General features: G+C 43.2%; 1 protein-coding gene across 3 annotated transcripts in view; it reads left to right on the top strand.

Annotated features, from left to right (window-relative positions):
* Positions 1-25,472, top strand: part of LEO1 (LEO1 homolog, Paf1/RNA polymerase II complex component) — a gene marked incomplete at its 5' end in the record, with an annotated part of 51,021 nt that extends 25,549 nt beyond the window's left edge. Inside the window, 6 exons of one of the 3 annotated variants that reach the window (XM_079699663.1) lie at positions 8,312-8,406; positions 8,949-9,083; positions 10,183-10,318; positions 11,586-11,772; positions 14,953-15,050; positions 25,240-25,472. In XM_079699663.1, the coding sequence (XP_079555789.1) occupies positions 8,312-8,406; positions 8,949-9,083; positions 10,183-10,318; positions 11,586-11,772; positions 14,953-15,050; positions 25,240-25,344 (756 nt within the window). In that variant the 3' untranslated portion in view covers positions 25,345-25,472. The remainder of the gene's footprint in view (positions 1-8,311; positions 8,407-8,948; positions 9,084-10,182; positions 10,319-11,585; positions 11,773-14,952; positions 15,051-25,239) is intronic. The other 2 variants (XM_079699664.1, XM_079699665.1) reach the window with 2 other exon arrangements.
* Positions 25,473-26,494: the final 1,022 nt, after the last annotated feature.

Below are 26,494 nucleotides of genomic sequence, written 5' to 3'. Positions count from 1 at the left end.
TTCCATGACCTGGCTATTGTAAATAGTGCTGTAATGAACACTGGGGTGCATGTGTCTTTTTGAATTATGCTTTTCTCTTTTCCCAGTAGTGGGATTGCTGGGTCATATGGTAATTCTACTTTTAGTTTTTTAAGGAACTTCCGTACTGTTCTCCATAGTGGCTGTATCAATTTACATTCCCACCAGTAGTGCAAGAGAGATCGCTTTTCTCCACACCCTGTCCAGCATTTGTTGTTTGTAGATTTTCTGATGATGCCCATTCTAACCAGTGTGAGGTGATACCTCACTGTAGTTTTGATTTGCATTTCTCTAATAATCAGTGATGTTGAGCAGCTTTTCATGTGCCTCTTGGCCATGTGTATGTCTTCTTTAGAGAAATGTCTGTTTAGGTCTTCTGCCCATTTTTTTGATTAGGTTGTATGTTTTTTTAATATTGAGCTGTTTATATATTTTGGAGACTAATCCTTTGTCCATTGATGCATTTGCAAATATTTTCTCCCATTCTGAGCGTTGTCTTTTCATCTTGTTTATAGTTTCCTTTGCTGTGCAAAAGCTTTTAAGTGTCATTAGGTCCCATTTGTTTATTTTTGTTTTTATTTCCATTACTCTAGGAGGTGGGTCAAAAAAGATCTTGCTGTGATTTATGTCAAAGAGTGTTCTTCCTGTGTTTTCCTCTTAGAGTTTTATAGTGTCTGGTCTTACATTTAGGTCTTTAATCCATTTTGAATTTATTTTTGTGTGTGGTGTTAGGGAGTGTTCTAATTTCATCCTTTTTACATGTACCTGTCCAGTTTCTCCAGCACCACTTATTGAAGAGACTGTCTTTTCTCCATTGTATATCCTAGCCTCCTTTGTCATAGATTAGTTGACCATAGGTGTGTGGGTTTATCTCTGGGCTTTCTATCCTGTTCCATTGATCTATATTTCTCTTTTTGAGCCAGTACCATTTTGTCTTGATTACTGTAGCTTTGTAGTATAGTCTGAAGTCAGGGAGTCCGATTCCTCCAGCTCCGTTTTTTTCCCCTCAAAATTGCTTTGGCTATTCACGGTGTTTTGTGTCTCCATACAAATTTTAATGTTTTTTGTTTTAGTTCTGTAAAAAATGCCATTGGTAATTTGATAGGGATTGCATTGATCTGTAGATTGCTTTGGGTAGTATAGTCATTTTCACAGTATTGATTCTTCCAATCCAAGAACATGGTATATCTTCTTCATCTGTTTGTGTCATCTTTGGTTTCTTTCATCAGTGTCTTATAGTTTTCTGAGTACAGGTCTTTTACCTCCTTAGGTAGGTTCATTCCTAGGTGTTTTATTCTTTTTGTTGCAGTGGTGAATGGAATTGTTTCCTTAATTTCTCTTTCTGATCTTTCATTGTTAGTGTATAGGAATGCAAGAGATTTCTGTGCATTAATTTTGTATCCTGCAACTTTACCAAATTCATTGATTAGCTCTGGTAGTTTTCTGGTGGCATCTTTAGGATTCTCTATGTATAGTATCATGTCATCTGCAAACAGTGACAGTTTTACTTCTTTTCCAATTTGTATTCCTTTTATTTCTTTTCCTTCTCTGATTGCCGTGGCTAGGACTTCCAAAACTATGTTGAATAATAGTGGTGAGAGTGGACATCCTTGTCTTGTTCCTGATCTTAGAGGAAATGCTTTCAGTTTTTCACCATTGAGAAAGTTGTTTGCTGTGGGTTTGTCATACATGGCCTTTATTATGTTGCAGTAGGTTCCCTCTGTGCCCACTTTCTGAACAGTTTTTAGCATAAATTGGTGTTGAATTTTGTCAAAAGCTTTTTCTGCATCTATTGAGATGATCATATGGTTTTTCTTCTTCAATTTGTGAATATGGTGTATCACATTAGTTGATTTGCATATATTGAAGAATCCTTGCATCCCTGGGATAAATCCCACTTGATGATGGTGTATGATCCTTTTAATGTGTTGTTGGATTCTGTTTACTAGTATTTTGTTCAGGATTTTTGCATCTATATTCATCAGTGATATTGGTCTGTAATTTCTTTTTTTGTAGTATCTTTGTCTGCTTTTGGTATCAGGGTTGGTGGCCTTGTAGAATGAGTTTGGGAGTGTTCCTTCCTCTGCAATCTTTTGGAAGAGTTTGAGAAGGATGGGAGTTAGCCCCTCTCTAAGTGTTTGATAGAATTCACCTGTGAAGCCATCTGGTCCTGGACTTGGGTTTGTTGGAAGATTTTTAATCACAGTTTCAATTTCAGTGCTTGTGATTGGTCTGTTCATATTTTCTATTTCTTCCTGGTTCAGTCTTGAAGGTTGTGCCTTTCTAAGAATGTGTCCATTTCTTCCAGGTTGTTCATTTTATTGGCATAGAGTTGCTTGTAGTAATCACTCATGATCCTTTGTATTTCTACAGTGTCAGTTGTTACTTCTCCTTTTTCATTTCTAATTCTATTGATTTGAGTCTTCTCCCTTTTTTTCTTGATGAGTCTGGCTAATGGTTTATCAATTTTGTTTATCTTTTCAAAGAACCAGCTTTTAGTTTTATTGATCTTTGCTATCGTTTCCTTCATTTCTTTTTCATTTATTTCCGATATGATCTTTATGATTTCTTTCCTTCTGCTAACTTTGGGTTTTGTTTATTCTTCTTTCTCTAGTTCCTTTCGGTGTAAGGTTAGATTGTTTATTTGAGAATTGTCTTGTTTCTTGAGGTAGGATTGAATTGCTATAAACTTTGCTCTTAGAACTGTTTCTGCTGAATCCCATAGATTTTGGATTGTTGTGTTTTTGTTGTCATCTGTGTCTAGGTATTTTTTGATTTCCTCTTTGATTTTTTCAGTGATCTTTTGGTCATTTAGTAACGTATTGTTTAGCCTCCATGTGTTTGTGTTTTTTACGTTTTTTTTCCCTGTAATTGATTCCTAACCTCATAGCGTTGTGGTCGGAAAAGATGCTTTATATGATTTCAGTTTTCTTAAATTTACCAAGGCTTGATTTGTGACTCAAGATGTGGTCTCTCCTGGAGAATATTCCACGTACACTTGAGAAGAAAGTGTAATCTGTTGTTTTTGGATGGAATGTCCTATAAATATCAATTAAATCTATCTGGTCTATTGTGTCATTTAAAGCTTGTGTTTCCTTATTAATTTCTGTTTGGATGATCTGCCCATTGGTGTAAGTGAGGTGTTAAAGTCCCCCACTATTATTGTGTTACTGTCAATTTCCTCTTTTATAGCTGTTAGCAGTTGCCTTATGTATTGAGGTGCTCCTATGTTGGGTGCATATATATTTATAATTGTTATATCTTCTTTTTGAATTGATCCCTTGATCATTATGTAGTGTCCTTCCTTTCTCTGGTAACATTCTTTATTTTAAAGTCTATTTTATCTGATATGAGTATTGCTCCTCCAGCTTTCTTTTGATTTCCATTTGCATGGAATATCTTTTTCCATCCCCTCACTTTCAGTCTGTATGTGTCCCTGGGTCTGAAGTGGGTCTCTTGTAGACAGCATATATATGGGTCTTGGTTGTTTTTTTTTTTTTTTTTTTGCGGTAGGCGGGCCTCTCACCGTTGTGGCCTCTCCTGTTGCGGAGCACAGGCTCCGGACGTGCAGGCTCCGTGGCCATGGCTCACAGGCCTAGCCGCTTCGCGGCATGTGGGATCTTCCCAGACCGGGGCACGAACCCGTGTCCCCTGCATCAGCAGGCGGATTCTCAACCACTGCGCCACGAGGGAAGCCCCTGGGTCTTGTTTTTATGTCCATTCAGCAAGCCTGTGTCTTTTGGTTGGAGCATTTAATCCATTCACAATTAAGGTAATTATCGATATGTATGTTCCTTTTACCATTTTCTTAATTGTTTTGGGTTAGTTTTTTTAGATCCTTTTCTTCTCGTTTTTCCCTCTTAGAGATGTTCCTTTAGCATTTGTTGTAGAGCTGGTTTGATGGTGCTGAATTCTCTTAGCTTTTGCTTTTCTGTAATGCTTTTGATTTCTCTGTTGAATCTGAATGAGACCCTTGCCGGGTAGAGTAATCTTGGTTGTAGGTTCTTCCCTTTCATCACTTTAAATATATCATACCACTTCCTTCTGGCTTGCAGAGTTTCTGCTGAGAAATCAGCTGTTAACGTTATGAGTGTTCCCTTGTTTGTCGTGTTTTTTTTTGTTTGTTTGTTTGTTTCGCGGTACTTGGGCCTCTCACTGCTGTGGCCTCTCCGGCTGCGGAGCACAGGCTCTGGACGCTCAGGCTCAGCGGCCATGGCTCACGGGCCCAGCCGCTCCGCGGCATGTGGGATCCTCCCGGACCGGGGCACGAACCCGCGTCCCCTGCATCGGCAGGCGGACTCTCAACCACTGCGCCACCAGGGAAGCCCTATTTGTCGTTTTAACTTTGTTGCTTTTAATAATTTTTCGTCAATTTGATTACTATGCGTCTCGGTGTGTTTCTCCTTGGGTTTATCCTGCCTGGGACTCTCTGCGCTTCCTGGACTTGGGTGGCTATTTCCCTTCCCATGTTAGGGAAGTTTTCAACTATAATCTCTTCAAATATTTTCTCGGGTCCTTTCTCTCTCTTCTCCTTCTGGGACCCCTATAATGTGAATGTTGGTGGGTTTAATGTTGTCCCAGAGATCTCTTAGGCAGTCTTCATTTCTTTTCATTCTTTTTTCTTTATTCTGTTCCATGGCAGTGAATTCCACCATCCTGTCTTCCAGGTAACTTATCCATTCTTCTGCCTCAGTTATTCTGCTACTGATTCCTTCTAGTGTATTTTTCATTTCAGTTATTGTATTGTTCATCTCTGTTTGTTTGTTCGGTTTTTTTTTGTTTTTTTTTTTGCAGTACGCAGGCTTCCCACTGTTATGGCCTCTCCTGTTGTGGAGCACAGGCTCCGGACGCGCAGGCTCCACGGCATGTGGGATCTTCCCGGACTGGGGCACGAACCCGTATACCCTGCATCGGCAGGCGGACTCTCAACCACTGCGCCACCGGTGGGGGGGGAGCCCTGTTTGTTTGTTCTTTAATTCTTCCAGGTCTTCGTTAAACATTTCTTGCATCTTCTCGATCTTTTCCTCCATTCTTTTTCCGAGGTCCTGGATCATCTTTACTATCATTATCCTGAATTCTTCTGGTAGGTTGCCTATCTCCACTTCATTTAGTTGTTTTTCTGGGGTTTTATCTTGTTCCTTCATCTGGAACATAGTCCTCTGCCTTTTCATTTTGTCTATCTTTCTGTAAATGTGGTTTTCGTTCCACAGGCTGCAGGATTGTAGTTCTTCTTGCTTCTGCTGTCTGCCCTCTGGTGGATGAGGCTGTCTAAGAGACTTGTGCAAGCTTCCTGATGGGAGGGATTGGTGGTGGGTAGAGCTGGGTGTTACTCTTGCAAGCAGAGCTCAGTAAAACTTTAGTCTGCTTGTCTGCTGATGGGTGGGTCTGAGTTCCCTCCCTGTTGGTTGTTTGGCCCGAGGTGAACCAACACTGGGGCCTCCCCGGGCTCTTTGGTGGGTTTAATGGCAGACCCCAGGAGGGCTTACGCCAAGGAGTACTTCCCAGAACTTCTGCCAGTGTCCTTGTCCCCGCGGTGAGCCACAGCTGCCCCCTGCCTCTGCAGGAGACCATCCAACACTAGCAGATAGGTCTGGTTCAGTCTCCTATGGGGTCACTGCTCCTTCCTCTGGGTCCCAGTGTGCACACTACTTTTTGTGTGCCCCCCAAGAGTGGAGTCTTTGTTTCCCCCAGTCCTGTTGAAGTCCTGCAATCAAATCCTGCTAGCCTTCAAAGTCTGATTCTCTGGGAATTCCTCCTCCCGTTGCCAGACCCCCAGGTTGGGAAGTCTGATGTGGGACTCAGAACCTTCACTCCGGTGGGTGGACTTCTGTGGTATAATTGTTCTCCAGTTCGAGTCAACCACCCAGCAGTTATGGGATTTGATTTTATTGTGTTTGCGCCCCTCTTCCCATCTCATTGTGGTTTCTCCTTTGTCTTTGGATGTGGGGTATCTATTTTGGTGACTTCCAGTGTCTTCCTGTCGATGACTGTTCACCAGTTAGTTGTGATTCTGGTGCTCTCGCAAGACGGAGTGAGCACACGTCCTTCTACTCTGCCATCTGGAACCAATCTCTCCAGACTGTTTTTCAAATCCTTGATGTGTGATGGAAAATAACCGTGGACCTTTGGTTTCTTGAGTGATGTTCTAGGGACTAGGCTGACCTTTTTTTTTTTTTTTTTTGCGGTACGCGGGCCTCTCATTGTTGTGGCCTCTCCTGTTGCGGAGCACAGGCTCCGGACACTCAGGCTCAGCGGCTGTGGCTCACGGGCCCAGCCACTCCACGGCATGTGGGATATTCCCGGACCAGGGCACGAACCCGTGTCCCCTGCATTGGCAGGCAGACTCTTAACCACTGCGCCACCAGGGAAGCTCTAGGCTGACCATTTTTAAAGAGTCAGTTGGTGGTATAATTAACTCTTTAATGAGCAAAGAACCAGGTACAGTTTATGTACCTCTGTGAGGTCCTCTGACTTTAGAAGTATTTTGATGTGTCTTTCATCCCAGTAGGGTAAGACCTAGGAGTGTTTTATCCTTTCATAGCATCATTATTTGAATCACCTTATATAATAGGAAGCATTTTTCAAAGTGTCTTCTCAGTTAATAATGGCCCATATGTGTCTTCATACTTGTATGTGGCTAACCTATTTTGTATGAGAGGGAAGGCAGGAATTGTGACAGATCATTTCGTTTTGTTTCCTTTATTCAGGAAAATTTTAAGCATACACAGCTATAATGAGAACAGTATAATAAAATCTCATGTACCCGTCTCTCATTTCACTGGTTGTCAGGTTGGACACCTTGTTTCATCTGTATTCCCCACCCCACCTTACCCAGACTATTTGGAAACAAATCTCAGATTTGACATCATATTTAATTCATGAATATTATCGAGTTTTTAATCAGCCAGCTTCATAGTCGTTTGTTTATACAGTGAGGAATAAAGAAGTAAAGGGGGAAACTGGAGGGAAAACATTAGCACTCAGTTGTAAAGGCAGTTGCAGTTAACAGAGGAGGTCCAGAAAATCTAACTGGGAGTGGGAGCAGCTGCTGTTAGGGTCGGTGGTGAGGGCTGGGGCAGAGGGAAGCTTGGGCTTAGATCTATCGGTTTTCAAAATGTTGGCTTCTCTTTGATGCCATCTTAATTCACATTTTCTTTATCCTCATGAGTTTATCCTTTTTTTAATTCTTTACTGTCATTTTAGTGTGTTTCCAGGATGCAGCAGGGACAAACTACGTGGATTTAGTGTGCTGTATTTTCCTGGAAGTCCCATTGATTTTTGTTTTGTTTTTTAAAATTAATTAATTAATTAATTTTATTTTTGGCTGCATTGAGTCTTCATTGCTGCATGCGGACTTTCTCTAGTTGCGGAGAGCAGGAGCTACTCTTCGTTGCAATACACAGGCTTCTCATTGCGGTAGCTTCTCTTGTTGTGGAGCACGGGCACTAGGGCGCATGGGCTTCAGTAGTTGTGGCACACGGGCTCAGTAGTTGTGGCTCATGCGCTGTAGAGTGCAGGCTCAGTAGTTGTGGTGCACGGGCCTAGTTGCTCCGTAGCATGTGGGATCTTCCTGGACCAGGGATCGAACCCATGTCCCCTGCATTGGCAGGCGGATTCTCAACCACTGTGCCACCAGGGAAGCCCCCATTGCGTTTTCAATTTCAATAACAGTGGTTTTCATTTTAGGGAGCCCTTGAATATTTTCCACATCTGCCTGGTGCTCCCTCTCCCCAACCCCAAACCACCTCCTACTCCCGACCTACCCCATAAAGTTAAGATAAAGTTAGACTCTAAACCTGCTCAAACCTGGGGTTTTTATTTTCATAAAGTGCTTTTTTTTTCCTTACCCATGTGTGGGGAGCTTCCCTAGGCCAGTTGGCAGAGTTTTTTAGTCCCACATTTATTGGGTTTTTAGCTCTGTGAGAGGACCTGTTTATACAGGGAGTCTCAATCCTAAATTGCCATTTCATATGGCCTCAAGCCTTATTTCTTGTCCTCCTAGCTCTTACTGCGTCTTAAAACTTCTGGAGTTTACCACAGATTTAGCATCTGCTCAGATGCTCTGGCACTGAGCTCTGTCTCTGGTTCTAGCACTGGGAGCTCAGAAATTCACTTAAGCATACTTTCTTTCCTGTTGTTATTTTATCCAGCATCTCTAGGTGATTAAAACAAGAGGGTTTCAGTGTCTGTTTTTCTGTCACTATCTATGCACGTTTATTCTGTGATTTTGTGTGTCTTGAGGAGAGAAGAAGCACAAACTACAGTGTTCTGAGGGACTTGTGTTTTAAAACAGGTAGAAAATACTATAAGATGGAGGATACGCCGGGATGAAGAAGGAAATGAAATTAAAGAAAGCAATGCTCGGATAGTCAAGTGGTCTGATGGAAGGTGAGCACAAATGCCTGAAGGGTATGGAAATGCCCAGAATGTGGCTGGGAGGGATCAAGCTTTGGAATATGAGCTTATTTGGGGTACACCTCTTATTAAAGACTTTCCATTGTTTAGTCCCTGGCATTGCAAAGAAAACCTGAGAGAAATATAAATAGGCAGTTGAGGGTCATACAGGCTGGTGGAAGACATTAAAAGTAGGCCGGAAATGTGACCATCCTCTTTGGCTCCAGCATAGTAGTCTGGAAAAGTTAGACCAACTTCCCTCCCTCCTTACAAATTGATGCTTTAGTAAAACTGCCCTTCACTGGGAAGGTGGTAGAGGCTGAGTGAATGTCACAGCATGTTTTACTTCTAAGCATAAACATACAGAGTGTTTTACTTCTGTGTAGGTCATTTTCCACATCAAGCCTTCTTCATTCTTTCCTTCCTTCTGAATTCTGTGTAAGGAGAGAAAGCAGCAGCCGAATCACATTTTAAGTGAAGTAAAATGATAGAGTGAAAGCTTTCTGACTTACATGTGAAGTGTTCCTTCTTTTCAGCATGTCGCTGCATTTAGGCAATGAGGTGTTTGATGTTTACAAGGCTCCACTGCAGGGCGATCACAACCACCTTTTTATAAGACAAGGTACCGGTCTACAGGGACAAGCCGTCTTTAAAACCAAACTCACATTCAGGTAATTACTCTCATCAACGTACTATTTGTTACAATAAAAGCGGTGAAATATAGGTGTTGTTCAAAGTGCCTGACTCCTGATTGGCATAACCTTGCAGTATAGTTCCCCAAAGACCAAGATCTGGTTCTCAGCTCTGAAGGTTCAAAGACTATATTGTCAAGTTGCTGTTTCACAGGGAACCAGGTCATGCTAACTAAACTTCCAAGAGACTGTTATGTAAACCAGAATGTCAAGTTTATTAACTCCAGTGATTACTATAACTGCCAGGAGGCCTAAGAATCCTTGCAGGTCAGTGTGATAATTAGAGGTTGTCAGTGTGTATGCGATCAGAGGAAAGGCAGTGAGTTGGTGGGTGTGAAGGCTGAGCACATCTTGTTCTTTAGGCTGCTGCATCCATTACCTCTCCAAGGATGTGTCCCCCAAGCAGCCCAGGATACTCAGGTCAGCTGGTGAGAGTATCCCCCTTGTCTAGGCAGCGTAGGCACTACAATGAAACATTCCTGTTTTTCTTTTCTTGATTCTAAGCAGACCATCCTCCTTGGGTAATGCTTATCTTTGGGGAGGGCACAATATTCTTGGTTATGACTTACAGTTTTGAAAATTGTAATGGTCAAGATTATAGGCTTTGGAATCAGATAGACCTGTATCTGAGTCCCATTTCCACTTGCATGACCTTGTGTAACTTTCTCAACCTTTCCTTGCCTCAGTTTCCTAATATATAAAATGTAATAATTATCTCATAGAGGAGCTGTGACAATGAAGTCACGTAATATGTAAAACACAAAAGTACAGTGCTTGGCACTTAGTATTCAGTAAATGCTGCTTATGCCATCCATTTACTGCTTCTAGAGGGTAATTGTGCTGTGCAAACCTTTTTTTACTCCACTTTTCCGTATTTCACTTTACTTGTGAGATAAGAATGTTTTAGTAAGCTACAGAATGAAGAAACTTCAGAATCCCCATCTAGTATATTGTTTTGTGTCCCTGCCTATTTTTTTCTAGAGAATAGGAAATGGTCACTGGCCTCCTTTGATGTTGATATGACTGGCTCACAAGTGTATTTGCTAAACAATGAGGTATTTTTGTTCATTTCCTGCAGACCTCACTCTACAGACAGTGCCACACATAGAAAGATGACCCTGTCACTTGCAGACAGATGTTCAAAGACACAGAAGATTAGAATCTTACCAATGGCTGGTCGTGATCCTGAATGCCAGCGCACAGAGATGATTAAGGTATGTTGGCTGAGGTTTATCCTGGATATTTGGAATATTAAGAATAGCATTTCCTAAAATGTTGTTCATCATCTCTTATTGACCCACTGTTTATCCTTCCAGCTGGCATGAACACGGAGCTGGTTTCATTTCCTAAGCATTTGGCAAATGGGTAATATGGTGATAGTCCTAAAACAAACCCTGGCTTGGGTTCTCTCCCACCAGGTCCTGAGAGTTTGGCAAACAGATGACTGAAAGAATCTGAACTTTCACAGATAATTTCAAGGATGATTAAATCATCTATGTCTGGTTTAGAGTTCATGTCAAAAATCAGTGGAAACGCTCCAGAGATTTGGTCTAGGTAGAATATAAATAGACAAGAAGTTTCCCCCCTTTTCTCCTGAAGGTAGGGGAGCTGGAGGGACCTGAAGACTCCAGGACCACATTGAGAGATGCCCCAAGCCCTCCTTCACATCCCCAGCTTGCATGGAAATGCACAAGGAATCAGCTAGTTTGTTCTTAATCCCTATTCTACTGACAGTGATTTTTACTCTATACTCAGCACAACCACATACTATTTAATGAAACAATGTCCATCAACAGAATTAGAGTTGTATGCAGTAATAAAGCAATTAAGTGAGGAATCAAAGAAACGCCAGAATATCCCTGACTTCTCATACCCTGGCCCTGCCTAGTGAACCCCAATGTGTAGAAGCCAGGCAGATGGAAGGGAATGAAGGCTCTGCTTTGGGGCTCGGACCCTCCCCACCAGAACCTCCCCATCCTGCCATCAGGAGCTGTGGGGAGCTCTCTGGGTTGAGGGCCCCAGACTGGAATATGTGGGCACCATGGTAGTTTGGTGGAGCCTGGGCAAGTCAGGTGTCTGTCTCAGGGGTGAAGAGAACCCGCCTCCCTCAGGCATCCACTGGACATGAACGAGGTTCCTCAGGCTGGTCGCTGCACTCTGGGCTCTGCCTGGCAGCACAGGGGACGCTGCATCTCCCAAGGCTGTGCCGGTGCCAGTTCTGATGGGGCGGTTGGTGTGAGGGAGGGAGCCTTTGCCTCTTCACCCTGTGTTGTCTTCACGCCTTCGAACTGAACAAGGTGATGACCATGTGTGGTAACAGGGGTGTAAAATGGAGAGAACTGTACCCTGAGGACATAGGAACTGGTGTTATCCTGGGCGAGGCATTTACGTGTTCTTTACAGTAAAGTAGCTTCAAGGGAGCACTAAGTGAGTTCATTTTTTTTTTTTTTTAAGTTCAGTAATTTATTTGCTTCTTTACAGAAAGAAGAAGAACGGTTGAGGGCTTCTATTCGTAGGGAATCTCAGCAGCGCCGCATGAGAGAGAAACAGCACCAGCGGGGGCTGAGTGCTAGCTACCTAGAACCTGATCGATATGATGAGGAGGAGGAAGGTGAGGAGTCCATCAGCTTGGCTGCCATTAAAAACCGATACAAAGGGGGCATTCGAGGTGAGTTTGGGCAGAAATTAAATGTCATCATGTCAGGGTCCAGGAATTTATCTTTGCATTGAGCATACTCTGAATGCTCAGTCACTGGACATTTTATTTTTAAGGAACCAGTGTTAATGAGTGAGACATTTTGACATCTAAAGAGCTAAAGAGTCATTGTGGAATCCTTTCAGGTCAGCCTGGAAGGGCAGAAGCTGCCTGTGCTCTCTCGCTTGCAGACTCATCCCTTGAGCTTCTGCTTTCTGATTTGAAAGTCTGCCGATTATATTTGGAACTTCTCTCAACTTTTTAAATTACTAGTTAAGAATCAAGAAGTTCAGTTTTTAAGAATCAGGAAGTTCAGTTTTTCAGCGAATACATGTGTTTTCTTTCAAAGTTCTCCACTGCATATTCCCTTCTTTCACAAGTACCAATAATTTATAATGGTTAACATTTACTCAGCACACACTGAATCCCAGGCAAATACTCAAACATGCATCCTATTGGATCCTCATAACAATGTTAAGACCCAGTTACTACTACTGTCTTGTTCTTTTTAAAAAAAAATGATTACTAAACTAATTATATTAATTTCAGGTGTACAACCTAATGATTCGGTATTCGTATATATTGTGAAATGATCACCATAATAAGTCTAGTTAACTTATGCCACCAAAGATAGTTTACGGAATTTTTTTTCTTGTGATGGGAACTTTTAAAGTCTGCTCTCTCAGCAACTTTTAAATATGCGTACAGTGTTATTAACTTTAGTCACCACACTGTACATTACGTGCCCGTGACTGATTTATCTTGTAACTGGAGCTCCTACCATTTGATTCCCTTCACCCTTTCCTCCACCCTCCACACCACACCTCAGGCAACTGCTAATCTGTTTTCTGTATCTATGAGCTTGTTTTTTGTTTTCCTTTTTTTTTACATTCCACATACAAGTGTGACTTATTCACTTAGCATAATGCCTCAAGGTCCATTTTTGTCTTGTTCTTACTGAGGAAATGGAGACTTTGAGAGGTTGAGTGGCTTGCCCAAAGACACATAGTTGGTACATGGACAGTTCTGAACCAAGGCCATCTGACTTCTGACGTGTCTGTCTCCAGAAGTTTCCCCACAGCCTGCAGCAAGATGTCATGCTTAAAAAAGCAAACTGAACCTGAAGATGGAACACCTGGGCTGGACTCAGCTCTGCCACTTTTTGTTTTGTTTTGTTTTTGGCCACACTACACGACCTGCAGGATCTTAGTTCCCCAACCAGGGATCAAACCCACACCCTCAGCAGTGAAAGCACGGAGTCCTAACCACTGGACCACCAGGGAATTCCCAACTCTCTTACTTTTTAGTTGGATGACTTTTGGAAAGTTACAGTACCTCTTTTCTGGTACCCTTATCAAGAAAAGAACAACCTATTGGTAATAGTATTTATACCATGATGAGGTTGTTTAGAGAATCGAATGACACTATATGTATAAAGTACTTCATCCAGCCCTTGGCATATAAGAAGTACTAAATAAATGTTACCCCAAACTATTGTCATTGTTCTTACCACTCATCGGCTTCGGGCAAGTGACTCCATGTCTCTGAATACTGAGTTCCCCATCTGTAAGATGAGGATCTAATCCCCACCAGGTTAGATTTGATAGAGATTTGGGAATCACTGTACAATGTAAGGTATACCTTGGGTGACCATGTTCCTGGTTTTGCCCTGTTAGAATGATAAATTATAAGAACACCCAATTTTCCCTTTCTCTGACCATCCTGTGAAACTCCCTTCTCCTTTTTCACAGCAACTGCATTTTATTTATTTTGGGACTATAGTACAGAAACCTTTTATTTTTATTTTTATTTTTTTGTTAGTGCAGATTTCCCACAGAAAAGATTAACTGGAAATAAATCACATATACGCTAAATAAAAATGAAAAAATTGAGGATTTTTTAGGGGAGAGTTATATAATATTCAGTTTCCCAGTGATTAAAAACCTAATGGAGAAGTTCATTAGCGATCAGTTCTGTCCAATAGTCGGATAGTCTAGGGATAGGCAGGGAATGGGGAGAAGGGGAAAGCATTGGGTTCTGAGGTGAGGGGGTTGGTCTAATATCAGCTGTTCTTATTCAACCTGCGCTTCACCTGGGCTGGGGCATCAGCACAGGCTGTTATTCATCTCCATCTCCCTTTGAAATGTCCATTTGGCAACAAACCGTCTTTACAGGACCAGGAAACTACCTCTTGCTTTTATCTTTAAAGCTTATTTTGGAATTAACTGTTACCCCGATAAAAGAATGACTCAGACTTTAAAAACTTATTTGGAAATAGTGGTGTCTGTCTCTTTAATCAGCTTGCACAAGCCTTTTTAATATTTAAAAGTGGTCAGATACCAAAAAAAAAAAGTGGTCAGATAAACCATTCTTGTATTTGAGAGGATAAGTGCTTCATTTCAACATATCTAAACTTACATTTACCTTTTTTTAAAAAATAAATTTATTTTTATTTATTTATCTTTGGCTGCATTGGGTCTTGCTGTGCGTGGGCTTTCTCTAGTTGTGGCTGAGCGGGGGCTACGCTTTGTTGCGGTGCGCGGGCTTCTCATTGCAGTGGCCTCTCTTGTTGCAGAGCACGGGCTCTAGGCGCATGGGCTTCAGTAGTTGTGGCACGCAGGCTCAGTAGTTGTGGCTCTCGGCTCTAGAGCGCAGGCTCAGTAGTTGTGGTGCACAGGCTCCGTTGCTGCATGGCATGTGGGATCTTCCCGGACCAGGGCTCAAACCCGCGTCCCCTGCACCGGCAGGCAGATTCCTAACCACTGCACCACCAGGGAAGCCCACATTTACCTTTACGTTTTAATTTTTTTTTTTTTTGTGGTACGCGGGCTTCTCACTGCTGTGGCCTCTCCCGTTGCGGAGCACAGGCTCCGGATGCGCAGGCTCAGCGGCCATGGCTCACGGGCCCAGCCGCTCCACGGCATGTGGGATCTTCCCAGACCGGGGCACGAGCCTGCGTCCCCTGCATCGGCAGGCGGACTCGCAACCACTGCGCCACCAGGGAAGCCCCTACGTTTTAAAATTTTTTACTTATTTGTTTCCTCTGGAAAAAATGTACAAAGGAACTAAAGATATTCATCAGAAGAAAAATCTGGGAATGAATGGATCATTGTCTTTGAAAGTCACTTACAAATCTTCTTCCTTTGCTTTCAGAGGAACGAGCCAGAATCTATTCATCAGACAGTGATGAGGGATCAGAAGAAGATAAGGCTCAAAGATTACTCAAAGCAAAGAAACTCACCAGTGATGAGGTAAACCAAATTTATTCAATTCTAGAGGTTTACCCTGTACCTACAAGTCAACTCCTGGAATGAAGAGGACCTCACAGCCCAGGAGCACAGATAGATGTCTATACACTTCACTGAAGCTCAGAGAGATAAATCCAGTAACAGGACTAGGGCTGGCCCAGAGGAGGGCCTGATACCTCTGCTCAGAGAAGGAGACCTCTCGTTGGGTGTTGAAGGAAGAATGCTAGGTGTGCAGGGCAAACCAGCCAGAGTGGGCATGCCAGGTAGATGGAAAGGCCTGGGAGAAGACACATGGCCCTGAGATACCAAGGCTCAACTAGAGAACTAGAAATCATTAGTGTGGGTAGATCAGAGCATGTATCTCTTCTTTCTTTTCCTCTTTTTGTTCATTTTCAATATATTTTTTAAATTACAGAAATAATTCTTATGGTAGAAAAATCTGTTTTCTTTTTATTTAGATGAACTCATATTTGAAATAGTATTGAGTAATTCAAGAACATAAATTTCCATCTATTATTGAAATAATAAATTTTCAAAGGAATTTTAACTTACGTTTTTGACAGTATCCTTTTCAAATTATAAGAGTACAGGTGCTGAGAAATGTTAAGTCTTTTCAAAATATAATTGACATGTAACATTGTATAACATTATATTAGTTTCAGGTATACAACATAAAGATTTGATCGATATATGTATATATTGCAAAATGATCACACCACAATAGTTATATGTTTAGTTATAGTTATATGTTTTTTTCTTGTGATGAGAACTTTTAAGATCTATGCTCTTAGCAACTTTAAATTGTACAATACAGTATTTGTTTATTTATTTATTTTTGGCTGTGTTGGGTCTTTGTTGCTGCACGTGGGCTTTCTCTAGTTGTGGCGAGTGGGGGCTACTCTTTGTTGTGGTGCATGGGCTTCTCGTTGCGGTGGCTTCTCTTGTTGTGGAGCACAGGCTCTAGGCACGTGGGCTTCAGTAGTTGTGGCACGCAGGCTCTAGAGCGCAGGCTCAGTAGTTGTGGCGCATGGGCTTAGTTGCTCTGTGGCATGTGGGATCTTCCCGGACCAGGGCTCGAACCCATGTCCCCTGCATTGGCAGGCGGATTCTTAACCACTGTACCACCAGGGAAGGCCACAATACAGTATTATTTTTTTTTTTTTTTTTTTTTTTTTTTGCGGTAGGCGGGCCTCTCACTGTTGTGGCCTCTCCCCTTGCGGAGCACAGGCTCCGGAGCACAGGCTCAGCGGCCACGGCTCACGGGCCCAGCCGCTCCGCGGCATGTGGGATCCTCCCAGACCGGGGCACGAACCCGCGTCCCCTGCATCGGCAGGTGGACTCTCAACCACTGCGCCACCAGGGAAGCCCCACAATACAGTATTATTAACTGTAGTCACTGTGCTGTACATCGCATCTCCATGGCCTACTTATTTAAGTCTTTTTATTTTTTTTTAATAAATTACTTAATTAATTTTTGGCTGCGTTGGGTCTCTGTTGCTGTGCGCAGGCTCTCTCTAGTTGCGGTGAGCAGGGTCTGCTTTTCATTGCGGTGCGTGGGCTTATTGCGGTGGCTTCTCTCATTGCGGAGCACAGGCTCTAGGTGTGCTGGCTTCAGTAGTTGTGGCTCACGGGCTTTAGAGCGCAGGCTCAGTAGTTGTGGCACAAGGGCTTAGTTGCTCCGCAGCATGTGGGATCTTCCTGGGCCAGGGCTCGAACCTGTGTCCCCTGCATTGGCAGGCAGATTCTTAACCACTACACCACCAGGGAAGTCCCTATTTAAGTCTTTTAAGATTTTTTTTTTTTTTTTTTTTTTTTTTTTTTTTTTGTGGTATGCGGGCCTCTCACTGTTGTGGCCTCTCCCGTTGCGGAGCACAGGCTCCGGACGCGCAGGCTCAGCAGCCATGGCTCACGGGCCCAGCCGCTCCGCGGCATATGGGATCCTCCCAGACCGGGGCACGAACCCGTATCCCCTGCATCGGCAGGCGGACTCTTTTTAAGATTATTTTTATCTTTGCTATTCTTGAATTTTGCTATGGTATCTTACTTTGTGTTTCTTTTTATTTTCCTGATTGGGATTTGTTAGATTTTCTGAATCTGTAGGTTGGTATCTTTCATCAGTTCTGAAAATTTCTCAGCCATTAATTCTTCAGATATTACTTCTGTACCATTCTGTCTCTCCTTTCTTCATGAAACTCTGATAAGATGCATGTTATTCCTTCTTACTTTATCCTCCATGACAGATCCTCAGTCTGTCTTTCATATTTTCCATGTCTTTATCTCTCTGCGTTCTAGGAAAGTTCTTCATATCCTTCTAGTTCAGTGCTTCTTTCTTTAGTTGTCTAATACATTGTTAATCTCTTGCATTAGATTTTTACTTTGTTTCAGTTTTTTTTTTATCTCTAGAGGTTTAGTTTCTTTTTCTAATTGATAATTTTTAAAAATTCTGCTCCTAAATTATATTTTTCAGTTTCTCCTTTTAATGTCTTTAAATATTTTAAACCTACATGTATGGTCTTTTATGTCTGATAATTCCAATGTCTAAAATCTTTACATGTGTGATTTTACTGCCAATTACTTCTGCTGGCTCTTTTTCATGATGACTTATTTCTCCATGTGTTCTGCAATTAAATGATTGATTTACTTAGCTCAAATCAATGGGAATTTTTGTGGCTTAGATTGATGGATTCCTCCAAAGATGGTATATATTTGCTTCTGCCAGGTACCTTGGGACCACTTTAAATTATATTCTTGGAATAAGGTCTTCTTAGTTTTACTGGAAGTATGGGTTCTGACTTGTGGTTATGAATTTTCCTAGAAATTTTTAATTTTTTGTTTTAATCCCCTGTTAATTAGTTCTAATGTTAGAGATTAGAAATTATCCTTGCAGACATTTAGAACAGGGGTTGGCAAATTACATCCCACTGACCTAATCTGGCCTGCCGCCTGTTTTTTCAAATAAAGGTTTTTAGGAATCCACCCATGGTTATTCATTTATGTATTTGTCTATGGATGTTTTCCTTCTATAGTGACAGAGTTGACTAGTTGCAACAGAAACCATACATATGTCTTGTAAAGCCTAAGACATTTATTCTCAGGCCCTCTACCAAAAAGGTTTGCTGACCCCTGCCTCAGAGAAATGGGCCTGGGTTTATTTCTAGTTCACCTGAACAATAAAGATACAGTCCTTTGGGGTCTGCTATTAATCTGCTCCACTTGGCCTTTGTCTCCTGTCCTCAGCACCCTGCAAGGCATAAAACCTAAGCTCATGTTCACACAGTTTGGTAAATGTCTTCAAGGAGAAAGCCTGCTTTAGTGCTGTGCTTATCTCTGTGGGTTCTTGCTTTTGCTTAATTTTTGGTCTCTGATTACGCCTTATTTTCTTGCCATCACTTTGGTTTGTTTATAGTTTTTCATCATTGTAATTTTCACTGGGAGGGTTATTCAAAGGATTGTTCTGCCATATTGTGGGAACATTGCTGTGTTCCTGTTATTCATGAGTTTAATGTATTTTGATCATTTTGGCCTGTGAACTGTGAGCTTCCACGAGCTCTTTTCTCATGTGAAACAGAATTTTGTTCTTGCGTTATTGTTAATTACAACATTTAATATTTCCCAGTCTTTCTTGAAAGTGGCATGCTATGGAAGATAACTAGACAAAAATTGTTAAATTATTCTGCAACATACTTGTTTTAAATTAGATAGGAAACATCTTAATCATGCATTTATAGTGTGTTGAACTGTTGGCAAACAGGAATCCTCATCTAAGCAGATGCCGTTTTATCCTTTGGCAAGCAGAAACTGTGAATAAAACTTGAAAAGTGCCATGGGACTTCTGTTTATTTCTAGTATTCTCAGAAATGAGATTTCTAAATGTGATCCATCAAATAGTCTTCTTCTAGTCTGGGCAATTGCAAACCTGTAACTTCCTGACTTAAAAATGTCTCTTGCGAATGCCTCCTAGCTGTCTGTTATAGGAGCTACCCTCTACCTTCCACACCCAAATACTCACCATTAAGTCTTCCTGTACCCCTCCCTTCCCCTTTCCTGACAGCAGAGACTTTACTTCTGCCTGGACCTCCCAACCCCTGCCTCTGCCTCCCCTTATTGCCCCAGTTCAAGTCCTGGCATGGGTCACAATGGGAGAGAGGAGGAAAGGGGTCAGACCTGCTCTAGGTCCCTCTCCTTATTTGCACACTAAACGCTACCCGCACGCCATGAGCCTAGTTATTCCTCTGAGATAAAGCGAGTTTTCAGACCCTAAGTCCCCACCCCAGAGAACCACCGTTGTCACCAGAGCATTCCTTGATATGGGGAAAGGGCATGGGTCTGGATTAGAATGAACTGGATTACTGAATCTTGGGCTATTTTATTTATTTATTTTTTTAATTTTTATTTATTTATTTTTGGCTGTGTTGGGTCTTTGTTTCTGTACCAGGGCTTTCTCCAGTTGCGGCGAGCGGGGGCCACTCTTCATCGCGGTGCGCAGGCCTCTCACTGTCGTGGCCTCTCCCGTTGCGGAGCACAGGCTCCAGACGTGCAGGCTCAGGAGTTGTGGCTCACGGGCCTAGCCGCTCCGCGGCATGTGGGATCTTCCTGGACCGGGGCACGAACCCGTGTCCCCTGCATTTGCAGGCGGATTCTTAACCAGTGCGCCACCAGGGAAGCCCCTTGGGCTATTTTATACTACTTGCATGGCCTTGAGCAAGTCATCTCACATTTCCAAGTCTGTTTCCTCATCTGTTCTATGGGGTTTATGCTCGCTGCCTTGTAAAGTTGTATTATAGTAAATAACAGATATGAAAGTGGGTGAATGCTAGCTTCCCTTCCCCAGCAGGGTCTAAGTTACAAAAAAGGAGAGAAACAGAACTTTTTATCCTCCCTTATTTTTGTAAGCAGTGAAAACTTTAGAAAACCTCAATTACAACCAAAGTGGAAAGATGGGTAGTAGAAGAGACTGTGGAAAAGGGAAAGACTGCCGTGGGAAGGAACATGCAGACAATGGGAAGGAAGGGCATCACTGCCACACCTTAGCTTTCTCGGATGAAAGAGACGACCTGCCAAGGACTGCCTAGAATGTGGTGCTGGTGGTCTGCTTCCTCTCCGTGTCTCTCTTTCCTCCCCCAGCTCTGCCTCGTGAAGCCTCCATTCCCCCCCTTGTCAGCCCTGCCTTACCTGTTAGAGGCCCCTCTGTTTATGGAGCCATCAGCAACTTGGAACCAGGGTAGTCCCAGCTTCCCCTCCAGTGTGGTTGGGATTCTGAATGTGTTTCCCTGGAAGCCTTGACACTCTTGGTGTTGGTCACTTATACTTTAAGACACCCTTATTTGTATATTTTCTTAGGTATATTTTGGGTTAAATAAACTCTGAGAGCTGGTTTCTAATGTGAGTTTTACAATCAGTCTAAAAAATAAATTGTTGGAAGACAACTCCTCCATAACTGTGGGCTGCCTGTTCCTGTGTCTTTAGGGACCTGCATTCATGGTTGTATTAGGAAGTTTTGTGTTCATCTCAGAGGTCTCTGAGACTGTCCTCAGTTCTTTTCTTTCTTTTTTCTTTATTCTGCTCTGCAGTAGTTATTTCCACTGTTTTATCTTCCAGGTCACTTCTCTGTTCTTCTGCCTCAGTTATTCTGCTATTGATCCCTTCTAGAGTATTTTTAATTTCATTTATTGTGTTGTTCATCATTGCTTGTTTCCTCTTTAGTTCTTCTAGGTCCTTGTTAAATGTTTCTTGCATTTTCTCTATTCTGTTTCCAAGATTTTGGATCATCTTTACTATCATTCTGAATTTTTCAGGTAGACTGCCTATTTCCTCTTCATTTGTTAGGTCTGGTGGGTTTTTACCTTGCTCCTTCATCTGCTGTGTATTTTTCTGTCTTCTCATTTTTCTTAACTTACTGTGTTTGGGGTCTCCTTTTCGCAGGCTGCCGGTTCGTAGTTCCCATTGTTTTTGGTGTCTGTCCCCAGTGGCTAACGTTGGTTCAGTGGGTTGCGTAGGTTTCCTGGTGGAGGGGACTAGTGCATGTGTTCTGGTGGATGAGGCTGGATCTTGTCTTTCTGGTGGGCAGGTCCACGTCTGGTGGTGTGTTTTGGGGTGTCTGTGGCCTTATTATGATTTTAGGCAGCCTCTCTGCTAATGGGTGGGGTTGTGTTCCTGTCTTGCTAGTTGTTTGGCATAGGGTGTCCAGCACTGTAGCTTGCTGGTCGTTGAGTGAAGCTGGGTGCTGGTGTTGAGATGGAGATCTCTGGGAGATTTTCGCCATTTGATATTACGTGGAGCTGGGAGGTCTCTTGTGGACCAGTGTCCTGAAGTTAGCTCTCCCACCTCAGTGGCACAGCCCTGACGCCTGGCTGGAGCACCAAGAGACTGTCCTCCACACGGCTCAGAATAAAAGGGAGAAAAAATAGAAAGAAAGAGGATAAAATAAAATAAAGTAAGATAAAATAAAGTTTTTAAAATAAAAAATAATTATTAAGAAAAAAAATTTTTTAAGTAAAAAAAAACAAAAAACAACGGACGGACAGATCCCTAGGACAAACGGTGAAAGCAAAGCTATACAGACAAAATCTCACACAGAAGCATACACATACACACTCACAATAAGAGGAAAAGGGGAAAAAATAATCTATCTTGCTCCCAAAGTCCACCTCCTCAATTTGGGATGATTCATTGTCTATTCAGGTATTCCACAGCTGCAGGGTACATCAAGTTGATTGTGGAGATTTAATCTGCTGCTTCTGAGGCTGCTGGGAGGGATTTCCCTTTCTCTTCTTTGTTTGCACAGCTCCTGGGGTTCAGCTTTAGATTTGGCCCCGCCTCTGCGTGGAGGTCGCCTTAGGGCGCCTGTTCTTCGCTCAGACAGGACGGGGTTAAAGGAGCAGCTGATTCGGGGGCTCTGGCTCACTCAGGCCGGGGGAAGGGAGGGGTACGGATGCGGGGCGAGCCTGCGGCGGCAGAGGCCAGCGTAAAGTTGCACCAGCCTGAGGCGCATCGTGCGTTCTCCCGGGGAAGTTGTCCCTGGATCACGGGACCCTGGCAGCGGCGGGCTGCACAGGCTCCCGGGAGGGGAGGTGTGGAGAGTGACCTATGCTCACACACAGGCTTCTTGGTGGCGGCAGCAGCGGCCTTAGCGTCTCATGCCCGGCTCTGGGGTCCTTGCTGATAGCCGCGGCTCGCGCCCGTCTCTGGAGCTCCTTTAAGCAGCGCTCTTAATCCCCTCTCCTCGCGCACCAGGAAACAGAGGCAAGAAAAAGGCTCTTGTCTCTTCGGCAGCTCCAGACTTTTCCCGGACTCCCTCCCGGCTAGTCGTGGCGCACTAGCCCCCTTCAGGCTGTGTTTACGCCGCCAACCCCAGTCCTCTCCCAGGGATCCGACCTCCGAAGCCCGGGCCTCAGCTCCCAGCCCCGCCCGCCCCGGCGGGTGAGCAGAGAGGCCTCTCGGGCTGGTGAGTGCTGGTCGGCACCGATCCTCTGTGCGGGAATCTCTCCGCTTTGCCCTCTGCACCCCTGTTGCTGTGCTCTCCTCCACGGCTCCGAAGCTTCCCCCCTCCGCCATCCGCAGTCTCCGCCCGCGAAGGGGCTTCCTTGTGTGTGGAAACCTTTCCTCCTTCACAGCTCCCTCCCACTGGTGCAGGTCCCGTCCCTATCCTTTTGTCTCTGTTTATTCTTTTTTCTTTTGCCCTACCCAGGTACGTAGGGAGTTTCTTGCCTTTTGTGAGGTCTGAGGTCTTCTGCCGGCGTTCAGTAGGTGTTCTGTAGGAGTTGTTCCACGTGTAGATGTATTTCTGGTGTATCTGTGGGGAGGAAGGTGATGTCTGCGTCGTACTCTTCCGCCATCTTCTCCTGTCAGTCTGTGTTCATCTAGTATGAGTATTTTTGTCATTTGTTGCATTTACATGGCACAGGGATTTATTCCAGCCACGTTCACTAAGGCAGAATCCCACACCCCTGGTTTCACAAAATGAGGTCTCCTGAAGGTTGCCACTCAACTTTCTAAGTCCTGGGAGTAGCAGGCCTGCATGCCTTTGCTGGGCTTTACTGTGCTTGTCTGTAGCCGCCGGAGAAGTCGGTCCTGGAAGGATTTTCAGAGCAGAATTCCAGAGCGTCTTACCCGAGACAGTGGATTAGAACCGGTGCCAATTAGACTTCTTTGGGAGAGCTTTGACCTGGCTCCTGACTTCCCAGCTGCTTGGCCCTGTCTAGGTTCCTTTAGGACAGGCTCTACCACCTTTTAGAGGTACCATGCCCATTATTCTTTTATTCACTCAAATTTAAACCCATTAAAGAACTTTAGAGCTGAAGAGACCATACACACTGAAGTTTACTTGGGGAACGTTGCCACAAACCAGGCTGGCATGTAAAGAGTTTAAGATAAGATTCATCAGCTGAAAATAAATGAAAAGTGGTGGTAGTAGTGAATGTGCTTCTTGCCTTTGCCAGTGCGGGGTTGGGAGAGAAGTGTCTAGGTTTGCTCAAGGCTGGGAAGTAGAAAGGAGGCTTATCACAGCCTGGGGGCAGGATCCACCCTCCAGGCTTGCTGTTGGGGTAACTTTATTGCTGCCAGCTGGGAAGTAAGTGCAGGAGGACTTCTGGATCTCTTCCTGTAGATTCATAACTTACCCCTTTGAATTCTCCTATGACTTCAGGTCTGTGGGGATGCATTTGGGACAATAAGGCAGGAAACAAGTGTGAGATAGTATTGATATCTTCTCCTCAGAGGGCCAGGCATCAGAAAAAGTGGCTATGCCAGCTTGTATGCTACATCCAGAAGCATTCTCTGGTCAGGGTAGTAAGATGCTTGGCCTTCCCCAACTTCAACCTTTAAACTTTGTTCACCCTGTTTTATTTTTGGTGAGGAGTCTTGTTAAGGCAATTCTGGAGTATCATATTTAGTATCATTTCATTTTAATCAATTTTTGATATTATTTAACGTTGATTTGTTCAAATTCTATCTGTAAGAAGTATTTTTAGAAAACTTCCCAAATTTTTTGTTTCTATTAGAACGTTATACAACGTGACTTTAAGCAGTGGAAACTTGTGTATGAAAGCCTTTAATTTCTTCAAAAAATTTTTTTCAAATATTAAAAAGAAAACTTTATTATGTGAGTTTTTAATACATCCAAAACAAGAAATAGTTATTTAAAAAAATTGACAGTCTTGGGCTTCCCTGGTGGTGAGAATCTGCCTGCCAGTGCAGGGGACACAGGTTCGAGCCCTGGTCTGGGAAGATCCCACATGCCACGGAGCAACTAAGCCCGTGCACCACAGCTACTGAGCCTGCGCGTCTGGAGCCTGTGCTCCACAACAAGAGAAGGCCGCGACAGTGAGAGGCCCGCGCACCGCAATGAAGAGTGGCCCCCGCTCGCCGCAACTAGAGAAAGCCCTCGTACAGAAACGAAGACCCAACACAGCCAAAAATAAATAAATAAATAACTTTATTTTAAAAAATTAAAAAATAAAAAATTGACAGTCTTTAGGGCATCCTTGGTGGCGCAGTAGTTGAGAGTCCGCCTGCCGATGCAGGGGACACGGGTTCGTGCCCCAGTCCGGGAAGATCCCACATGCCACGGAGTGGCAGGGTCCGTGAGCCATGGCTGCTGAGCCTGTGCGTCCGGAGCCTGTGCTCCGCAACGGGAGAGGCCACAACAGTGAGAGGCCCGCATACCGCAAAAAAAAAAAAAAAAAAAAAATGACAGTCTTTAGAATGCTTTTTGGATAACGAAGAAGTGAAATGCTCAGCAAGTGGAGAAAAAAGTTTAAGTAAATACCTAATTATGGTCAAAATAGTCAGCAGAACAAGCAGTTATATAGGCTGACTTCTTTGGGAGAGCCCTAACTCTTCCCAGGGCAAAGCCCCTTTCCACTTTCCTGCAGCTCTTCTCCATGTACAGCAGCTTCTTCCCCCTGTGAGACTGGGTCACAATTGCTTAGCTCGCTCTCATGGGCCTGAAATTGGGGTTTAGGGTTAGTTTGGTTATTACTCCGTAGTCATTTTGAATGCCTCTAGTACTTGTAGGTTTGGAAACTCGCCATGACCTTAACCACTGGTTTTCTTCAGCTGGTAAATGTTCTTATTAAAAGTTATGTTATTTTTGGGTTTTCAGAGGGTTATTCAGCTCAGAGCTACTTTTGATAAACCTTTCTAGAAATATTCTCTATGAACTTTGAGATTTTTAAAATTTTTATCTGTTTAGGAAGGTGAGCCTTCTGGAAAGAGAAAAGCAGAAGATGATGATAAAACAAATAAAAAGCACAAGAAATACGTGATCAGTGATGAAGAGGAAGAAGATGATGATTGAAGTAGAAAATGTGAAAACTTTATGTATTTTATTGTACAGTTTGTTTTATAAATATGTAAACATGAGTTATTTTGACTGAAATAAATTGATTTGCTTTTGAGTAATTTTAATTGTAATAAAAAAATTTAAAAAGCAGGTCTCTGTTCAAGAAATTGACCCCTCCCAAAGCAGGCTGATTTTGTTAATGCCTTACACTAGTTCTTAGGTTTTAGTGAATTCCTCCCAGGCCCCACAAAGAAGCCTGGCAAGGGCCAGGTGAAGCGAGTGAGGCATTCTTCTGGGGTGCAGAGTTTTAAAAGGGGCGCAAAAAAGCCTCCATAATTGTATTCGTTTGTTAGGTCTGCTGTAGCAAAGTACCACAAACTGGGTGACTTAATACCACAGAAACACATTCTCTCACAGTTCTGAAGCCTATAAATCCTAAATAAAGGTGTCAGCAGAGCCGTGCTCCCTCTAAAGGGAAGAATCCTTCCCTGCGTTGTCCTAGCTTCTAGAGGATCCCAGTAATCCTTGGCTCGTAGTAGCGTAACTCCAATCTCTGCCTCTGTCTTCACGTGGCTTGTTTCCCTGTGTGTCTGCTCTGTGTCTCTCTGTGTCTCCACTCTGTGTCTCCAGATCCCACTCTCCTTTCAGGACACCCATCAATGGGTTTAGGGTCAACCCTAATCCAGTGTGACCTCATCTTAACTAATTACATCTGTAAAGATCCTATTGCCAAATAAAGTCACATTCTGAGGTTCTGGGTAGATATGAACTTTGAAGGGTCCCTATTCAGCCCACTACAGTAATCAAGTTTAATAATACCATAATACAACATTTAAAAAAATTAAAATTAATGTAAAAATATGATGAACAAAATGTCAAAAATTCAAATAAAGGTGATCTAACAGGGCTGGGATTAGGGTAAGGCAAGTGAGAAGAGTGGCACAAGTACAGAACTGGATGGATTGTCTCTTTATTTGAAATTTTGATGTTTTGTTTATGGGAGTTTTTTGCATGGAGTTTGAAATGTATTGCAATATTATTTACCTTGATCACTGAGATTCTGGCACCACATATTTTTCACCAAAGTGAGTATCTCACGTGTTGCATCCTAGTTGTGGCCCTGCTTTCTCACAGCATGGTGGCTGGGTTCCAACGGTGAGCACCC

This window comes from Hyperoodon ampullatus (genome assembly GCF_949752795.1).
Source record: "Hyperoodon ampullatus genome assembly, chromosome: 3".
Classification (NCBI taxonomy): Eukaryota; Metazoa; Chordata; class Mammalia; order Artiodactyla; family Ziphiidae; genus Hyperoodon; species Hyperoodon ampullatus.
This window is presented reverse-complemented; position numbering and strand designations above follow the sequence as displayed.